The sequence below is a fragment of the Micropterus dolomieu genome, linkage group LG09, assembly GCF_021292245.1.
Source record: "Micropterus dolomieu isolate WLL.071019.BEF.003 ecotype Adirondacks linkage group LG09, ASM2129224v1, whole genome shotgun sequence".
NCBI classification, from domain to species: Eukaryota; Metazoa; Chordata; class Actinopteri; order Centrarchiformes; family Centrarchidae; genus Micropterus; species Micropterus dolomieu.
The window spans coordinates 25,606,112-25,615,506 of NC_060158.1; the positions used below are offsets into that span (position 1 = coordinate 25,606,112).

A 9,395-nucleotide genomic window follows, 5' to 3' on the forward strand; every position below is an offset into this window, starting at 1 on the left:
TTTCTCATGTTCCCCATGCATGCATACAGAGACACAGCATTGGAGCCTCATGTGCCTAGTTCAAGAGAACTGCGTCCTGCTAGCAATTACCATTTCCTACAGTCCTTGAACCTGTCATCTGACGCATGGGAGGTGTGTGTGTGGGTGTGTGAATTTATGCGTGTGTGTCTGTGTGCAGGCTGATTGTAGTCTTCTGTACGTTGAAGTGTTCATAAATCTCTTTCCAGCCAATGGGGAGGCTCCTGTTAATCCCAGCTCGCTAAAAACCGGGTCCACAGGCGGCTCTAATCTGAGAAGAGAGCCAGTGCAGACAGAGGCAGAGGGACTGGAAGTTCTTTTCTTTTGGAGATGTCCGATATCCTACAAAACTTTCCCGTCACTTCGCTGCATTTTGGAGGCTTCTGAAACGCGTCCCAGAAGAGGAGACAGAGAGAAGAGCTGTCTGTGTTTCCACTTCACCGTCCACAGTTAGCCTATTAGAACTGTCACCGGCTCTTCTCGGGGGATTGCGCTGCGCTGCTCTTCTCATTACAGCATTCACAGTCCGTGGACATCCCGTTGAGTCCGGTCGTCATGTCCTCCGGTGATGCCTCGGTGCAGAGTCGGCGGGTCAGCGTGCTGTGTTGGGATCAGGTGCGGCGTTTGGACTCCATCCTCGGCGAAAGTGTCCCGATCCACGGCCGCGGAAACTTCCCCACACTGTCCGTGCAGCCCCGGCAGATCGTCCAGGTGAGAGCACGGTCTATCCAACTGTCTTGCTGTCACCTCTTTAAATAAAGTGAGGTGTAGGGGAATAAAAACTTGAGCATGAATAAAACCATTAATATTTTGAAGCCACTCTGCTTACTTACTGTGGTGTGTAGGCCATACTATATTATGTCATGCATAACTTTTTGTCAGACTACTTCCCTGGGTGAGATACATTTGTAATATACTATGGGATTTGTAGGCTAGTGTCATTTCAATGAAGAGTTGTCGACAATGGAAAAAAGGGAAAAACTGCCTTTACACTATGAGAGTTGCTGACCAGTTTGAAGAAATTCATCCCACCATATATACAGGCACACACACACACACACACACACACACACACACACACACACACACACACACACACACACAGGTCTAGAAAATTCTTTGAACAAAATCTGACATGACATCTCAGCACTGGCGGAATTTTCCCTGTGTTGCCATGACATTTTACACATGTAGATACATGCTATGATGGACACTTTTTAGTGTATTATATTTCTAGATAAAACAAAAAAAAAAGTACATTCACTTGTTACTCTAACAGTGTGGATCAAATTGACTTCAGAACAACCTGTACCTAACAAAATCAGCATTGTGTCTCTGTTTTGTGGGTTGACGCATAGATGTTTATGAAGCGCAGTTGTGCAGTGGTAAGGACTTGTGGTAAGGCTGATACACTTAAAAAGAGATTTGATCGCTCATACGCTTAACAAAGACACAAGAGTCGGAATGATCTAACACTATGACTGCAGTTTTCCACTAGCTCACTAATGCTTCTGCTCCTTTTTCACAGCTCTTGTGAGCGAGGGGCCTACTGAGTTGCACTATAGTCACGAGCAATGAAGCCTGTAGGGAATTGCCTGGGTTGCAGTTTCCTTGTGCAATATTAATTAATTAGTAAATATGGTTCTGCTTGTAATCCAGGTTCATATTTCACTTGAGTGATCGAGTGTCAGGTTCAGGTTCTTGAGTATTTTCTGTGGTGATCCTGTGGAGAAGAAATACCCTCACACACAACATTGCAGGGGCCCCTATAATCAAGGAGGACTTTTATAAAAGCTTTCAATGAACAGCTCTTGGAAAATAATATTACTGGTTACCCAATATCTGAATGGAGGCACGAAAGTTTTCTTGTTGTCTCCAGTGACTGTCCAGTCAAAGATAAACATGTTAGAATCCAGAGATGGTTTTTGTATATAGGCTGGTGATTATTATCGTAAAAAAAACAGATTTTTTTGATGATGTTAAAATTAGCAATGTAAAAACTTGCTAATGGCTTATGAAATACAAAAGCTATATTTGAAAGGTTTGGATATAATTATGGGTCTTCTATTCATTTGAAATGACCAGTCAAATTTAATGGTGCTACAAGATCACATTTTGACAGTTTTAGCATAATCCCAGCTGCCGCCGATTGAAATAATCTCTCAGAGTCAGGTAGACAGCTCTGTCTGGTGCCTATGTTGTCAAGATATTATTATTTCAAATACTATATATAATCTACTTTACACTTATTACTGTTGACCAATGAACGTGAATTTTGTTAGTATAGCGCCCCTGCAAGTGTAGCCTGATTTGAAAAGTCTGCACTGTATCAACATGTAATGATACCACAACCATTATTTTGACAAAAATAAACGCAGACGCCATGTTTCCTGCCATGGAATATTTCAAGCAGGTTTCAAGTCTCTGCACGCTGATTTTCATACCATATGGACACGAATGGAAACCAATGGCTGCCTGGAAGTAGGGAAAAGCACACTCAGAGATCTAAACCACTATGATATGTTAAATGGTTGGCAGTGAAGTGCGGTGTTCTTAATGCAAGGTAAATGGGCTAAAACATGCAAAGCCACCAGTCTGCCTCTTTTAATGTCATTTATTTATAGCCCCCGTACCAGACAGAGCCGCCCACCTGAGGCAGATAGAGATGATTTCAGAGACAGTCCTGTCGTCACATACTGGGTAAGGTGACCAATGGATCACACTTCCAAAGAGTCAGAGGAGCCCCTCTCGGTGGTGGGTTTGTCTGAGGGCCACATTTAAATAACATCTGTTTGTGGTCTGGTAGTGAGTGAGCCATGAGAGCAGAGAAGGAAAAGGTTTATAGTTACTGACACTTCTGTTCGCTCCGTTACATTTAATGTTGACAGTCATCATAGTCACCATACATGCTCCCTCAGCATGCTGTATCTACAGAAGGCCCTGTCCATATGTGGTAGCATCCTACCACATGATGATAAACACAGATATCTGATTTATGTGTCAGAGGTTACCTCATTTGTTCTTTTTGTGGGGGCAGAGGTATGGAGGCCACTGTGTTTTTGTTGGCCACCAAGAGGGTCAGCTCTTGTTCCAGCTCTGCAGTCTATCATATTTAAACTAAATTGCTGTGTCTACAGAACATGGTTGAGATAGGTAGAGAAGTAGTACTCCACTTTTCCTGATGGTAGAGCGTGGCCTGGATATGAAGCAGAATATGAGGAGTGGATTAGTGCTTGTAATAACACTGGGCTTGTGGGTCAGGCTTGACAACGTATCACTATGGTAAGTGAAGACCAGTCGCCAGACTTCACTGTGGCCCCCGCCAGACTGTAAACCAACTCCTCAGTAGGCTATTGTTGAGAATGAGCAACATGAAGACACCACATGCTCCCAGTGCTCCCTGAAGGAGGTAACTTCAGAACATTCAGACTGTTAGGTAATGATTTTTATTTGGCAGCTTGACTTTAATATTAATATTTGCCTTTCAATTCATGATTTTGACTGGTGACCCGTCCAGGGTGTACCCCGCCTTTTGCCCGATGTCAGCTGGGATTGGCTCCAGTATCCACGCAGGATAAGCGGTTGACGATGGATGGAATTCATGATTTTGCACATCTTTGTGTTTCCCCACCGTGTGGGTAGCGCTGATAGTATCACTTTGGCAGGATTTTCTGCTGATAAAGTTAAGGTTTCAGTTTTATATTTTTTTATTTATGCCAAAGTGGTTAATGCTGGTCATGCTTACTTCCAAACAAAACTTTTAATCACTTTCTGTGGGCCCAGGGTAGTAGCTAATGTGTTGAATAGTTCATGACACCAAAGTCTGTATTTTTTTTCTAGGGACTTTAGAGTATACTTTCTATAAATAAAAATGTATATACCATAGGTATTTACAATCTAAATTTATTCTTTAAATATAACTACCTTTAGACAAAAAAAATAGTAGTACAACAATAAATGATTCAGTATCCTCCTTTGAAACATTATTTAGAAATTTTGGAAATCCAATTTACAACAACCTTTACTTAAAATGTAATAAATAAATAAAATCAGAAAAATCTACTGTAACAGACACAGAAAAAGTTTTTTTAATCAAATCGAAGAAGTCCATTTCAATGCTGAAGTCAACACAATACTATGTATAGTATGATGTAGTATGAGTTACCTCATATAGGGGGCACTTGTGCTTGTTGCAGGGACACCCAACAAGATGGGGAATAGCTAGATTCTACTATTAGTTACAGGATATATAAAGGTAACTACTCTCAGCCTGACTAGCTTTCATTCTCACCAGTATAATCTTACATGGCTGGCTCTAAAATCTAATACAACAAAAGTCTCCCCAAATTGGTGCCTAGGATACAATCTTATCAAATAAAGTTTAACATTAAAATGTCTTCGAACACTTGAAGGCAGATGAACAAATCCTTCATTGAAAACATCCACCCCATAGAGGAGTAATAGCATCACATTTCAGCCCGTGACTCACTCCGGTCTAGCATACAGGTGGAATGACCACCCGCGCATAGGAAATTCAAGGAAGCTTTTCAAATAAGAGGAAAAACCATCATCATCCCCTGCTGCCTGCCAAGCTACTGTACAACTGACTGGCTGGGTTAGTTTTAGAGTGAATGTGAAGGTCAGGGACTCGTAACTCCTCTTTTGCTGTCACCATTTCCCTGGCAGAGGGATCATCTGACTCACTGCCCAGAGCTCTCATTGGCGCCCAGGGGACTATGGCCTGGTAAATGCCTGGGTCATTTCAAACTGCCATAATAAAAACACATTCAGGCCGCAGCTTAAATGAAATACTCAAGGAAACGATTGAGACTGGAGAAGGAGAGTAGAGAGACTGTTATGTGTCGCCAAGGCGTTGTCAACACCAGACAGTCTGGTGTGTTTGCGGCTCTTTTTACAAGGCTTTTGTGCTCAAATGTCAGCGGAAGTGTCTCCCTTCACTCGGTTCACCAGGTGCTGGTGCGTCATGTGGGAAATGTGCTTAAGGACGGGGTTGTTGGGGGTGGCAGAGCTCTGCTTCCTCATACACTCCTTTCAGGACCCCCAGACGGTCAGATTATTACGTGCTGTTAACTCAGACCATCTGTTTAAGTGTGAGGAACAAATGCTGTTGTGGGTTTCCCTTGCTGGATGGTTAAAAGATTGATGTCCAGTGCCCTATGAAACCCTGTGAAATTTCACTTTGGAAAGAGGGAATTTTGAAATGATATGGTGTCTATGTGTTGATTTTCTGTTAACCCCCTGGAGTCCCTGATCACGCTGTGTTATCAGGTCACAGTTTGTTATCTCAATTTTACCTTTTTATATTCGTATTTGCAAGTTTACATTTGCACCCTTCAATATGCTTGATTCAGCGGACACGTTTTAATGTAGTAGTAATAGTAGGCTATATAAAGGCAACGTCAAAAGTATTTAAAAGCTAGGCTAAAATTGCACAAGACTCCTAAGGGTTAATATTCTATTTCTATTTCTACCCCTTGATGGTCTCTTCCAGCGTTTGGATGACAGAAACTTGCGGATAAACTTTATTTGTGGTGGAACTTATTCTTTACATTAGTTTATTCTCAAGCGTTTGGATTGAAATATGTTGCTTTTGTGTCATTTAGTTTTAAAGAAACATTTTAACATTTTGAGAAATACACTAATTTGCTTATGAGGTGAGAAGACTGATATTAATTCCATGTCTGTGTGTTAAGTAAAGGACACGTTAGCCTTGCTGAGCATTAACGGTGGAGACGGGGAAGCAGCTAGCATGGCTCTGTTTAAAGTGAAAAAGATGCCTACCAATATTATTTACACCTTATGTCTCATTTGTTTAATCCCTACACAAACAGAAATACAGAAAGAAAGTTTTTATTTTATTTTAGGGGGAGTGTGTGCGATATGTTACTATGTCTTGACGAATGTATTCATCCACTTTTTCTGTGCAACATCTCAAGCTTTCCAGCGTTTGCCAGATGTGGTCAGTAAGCACAGGTTTTGTTTCCCTTCATATAAATAAAGACAAGGAAAATGTCTCTAGAATGCAGGTTATTGAGAGTTTAATGCTCAAAATTATCTCCCAGACCCCTCAGTCAAATAGCCTATTTCATCAATGAATATTTCTTCTAAATAGCACTGGAGTAGCTTGTTGTCTTGTTCTCGTGACTCATTATCACTTCTCATGGACTAAGTGTTTCGCCACACCCCTAATATGTGCCCTTAAATGTCCCCACCACTTTTCAACACAAAGTGACGCCTTTGAGTACGATCATTGCTGAAAAGCTGACAATAACAAAATTTACAAGAACAATCTCAGAGTTTTATATGAAGAATTCCTCATAGCTTTGCATCGCAAATCAGCACGTCCTTTGTAACTGCCTTACAGTGGAGCATTATTCAAACAGGATTTATTGAATGAAGTCTGCGTTTTAAAAATCTCAGCCTCTAAAATAAATTCTGACTTGGCTGGATAGATGTCACTCTACATTGAAAGATAGCTGATAAGACAACATGGCTCTGTGAGAGTGTTCTAACAGACACATGTGCTTTGGATTTTGTCAGAATCAGCTTTGTTTGGCTGTTTTTCTCTATTTAGTGTCGTTTGAGTGATGCAACAGACAGAAAGCATAAACATCTCAGCTGTCCTTTTCCCAAGCCTTGCAGCAGTGCAGCACGGTGTGTGTTCCAACAACCAGATAAACCTTTTTTCTTTGCCAAAGAGTGTTTATATGACAATAAAGGGATCATGTTTTCTCAATATGGTCATAGATCACAAGTTTAAAAGTTCACAGCTCAACTGTTATGTTTTTTAAGAGCCTCTTACAGCAGACAAGCACTGCCTTTTTCCACAGCTTATCTCTGTAGTGCTGATGTTGTTTGTACTTTTAAGAGATAAGTCTGCCAAATAAGTCATTAGAGAGATGTACTGTACAGTGTGTAGGGCATTGTCTCTCTCAACACTTTGTTGACAAGCATGTACACAGCCATTAATATATGAAAGAGCAAATATTAGATTCCTCTCGTAATATGTTTTTATTCATACTTAACTTTTATACTTGGAATGCTAGTTGTTGTTTTAAGACTTTTAATTTGGTGTTTATAGAATGAATGTTCTCCTTCCATTCTTCTGTCATGAAAGTGAATGAACTGGATATCCAGCACATAAATTGAGCAGTGTGTCCATGCCTCATAATGCATTGTGCTGCAACAATGTTATGTTATGTGCATCTGGCATTCTCTTTACTTGAAGTAGTAAGACGAAAGCAGCTCCCTTTTTGCATGTACAAACCTGTTTTTCCTTCTGATTGTTATCTTGTTGTGGCTATACATCACTCAGTTTTTCCTCTGTCTCTGTATCTTTCAGGTGGTCAGGGCTCGACTGGAGGAGCGGGGCGTGGTGGTACGTGATGTCAAGCTGAACGGCTCAGCCGCCAGCCACGTGCTCCACCAGGACAATGGCCTTGGCTACAAAGACCTGGACCTGATTTTTGGCCTGAGCCTCACTGATGACAAAACCTTCCGGCTGGTGAAGGATGTGGTGCTGGACTGCCTGGTGGACTTCTTGCCTGAAGGGGTGTGCAGGGAGCGAATCACAGCCCTCGCCCTGAAGGAAGCGTACGTGCAGAAACTGGTCAAAGTTTGCAATGAGACAGACCGCTGGAGCCTCATCTCGCTGTCCAACAACACCGGCAAGAACGTGGAACTGAAGTTTGTGGACTCCCTGAGAAGGCAGTTTGAGTTCAGTGTTGACTCCTTCCAAATCACTCTGGATTCGTTGCTGCTCTTCGACCGCTGCTCGGAGACGGCCATGTCCGAGACCTTCCACCCTACAGTGCAGGGGGAGAGCATGTACGGAGACTTTGAGGAAGCTCTCGGCCATCTTCGCTCCAGGACTATCGCCACCCGCAGCCCAGAAGAGATCCGGGGTGGCGGGCTGCTCAAGTACTGCCACTTGCTGGTGCGCGGCTTCCAGCCGTCCTCCGAGCCTCAGATGAAACAGATGCAGCGCTACATGTGCTCACGCTTCTTCATCGACTTCCCCGACATAAGCGAGCAGCAGAGGAAACTGGAGGCCTATCTGCAGAACCACTTTGCGGGCATGGAGCACAAGCGCTACGAATACCTGGTGACGCTGAGGCAAGTGGTGGACGAGAGCACTGTGTGTCTGATGGGCCACGAGCGCAGACAGACGCTGGCACTTATTTCCGCCCTGGCGTTGCGTGTAATGGCTGAACAGAACGCTATCCCTGCTCTGTCCAACATCACCTGCTATTACCAGCCCGCTCCCTATGTAAGAGATGTCAACTTCAGCAATTACTATGTGGCACGAGTTCAGTCACACATGACTACATGCAGTAACTCTTATCAAACATGGCTGCCTTGCAGCTGAGCAATGACTTTTAGGATGTCTGGAGAGCTTTTGGTTTTAACTTTCCATTGATGTAAGCTGAGCGTTCATTATGGTGCTCAGTACCTCTGTAGCAATGTGGCTTTTTGGGTTTGAGGCCCATCATGGACAAAAAGGAATTAATGTATCTTTTTTTGCCAAATATTATGTCAAAACCATTCCACTAAGTTATATTGATAAATACTGCTGTAAAAAAAAAAAATCTCTTTCGAGCCGTTATATAGACCTTTTTGTTCCGGGTTTTAATAACCAATGTGGAAAAATATGAAGGGTTGATATGATTTGTTTGCCAGGTCTGTTTCTTGTCTGATGGGGGCTTGTATTGGGTCTTTAAGGACATGTAAATACTTCGTAGAAAGCAGTTTTTTGTTCTGTCTGTGGTTTCAGCTGACCTGACAGGGAGAGAAAAAGGACCAAAGAAATACTTTCTTGTGTAGCATGACAAACAAAGACTGTATGTGGTTCCAAGTGCCTGAAACTGACCAACATCTTTATAGTAGTTAGTTGTAAGAACTGTTTATGAAACTTTTTCATCCAGGTTTACTGTACATTTCTATATCCAGTGTCAGGTTATTTGTTTTCAAATCATTAAAAAAAAAGTAAAAAATGGAACGATGTGGTATACTGGTCTTTCTTTAAACTTTCTACTAAGTTCATAGAAGTATGAAAAGGACAGACTTTTTTAATATGCTCCAGTTCACTCAAATTAGTCTGGGGATGTGACTCGTGAATGTATACTCTATCTCCACGTCTCTCTTTCTGTGTCTCTAAAGATCTCGCTCTCCCTCGTCTATCTTTCGCTGTCTTTCTTGATCCCACACAAACTCCTCAGAGTGATGTCTGTGTTCCATCAGCCAGACACTGACTGGCCTGATACAAACACTCACTTGTTCAAGCTTCGTGCATCCCCCCCCCCCCCCCCCCCCCCCCCCCCCCCCCCCCCCCCCCCCCCCCCCCCCCCCCCCCCCCC

At 42.6% G+C, this 9,395-nt stretch overlaps 1 protein-coding gene across 1 annotated transcript; it reads left to right on the forward strand.

The window, feature by feature from the left end:
- Positions 1-222: 222 nt before the first annotated feature.
- Positions 223-9,017, forward strand: tent5bb (terminal nucleotidyltransferase 5Bb). The gene is made up of 2 exons (XM_046058674.1): positions 223-729; positions 7,382-9,017. Exons 1-2 carry the CDS (start codon positions 574-576, stop codon positions 8,405-8,407), a joined length of 1,182 nt encoding a protein of 393 aa, XP_045914630.1. The 5' UTR covers positions 223-573; the 3' UTR covers positions 8,408-9,017.
- The last annotated feature ends 378 nt before the right edge of the window (positions 9,018-9,395 follow it).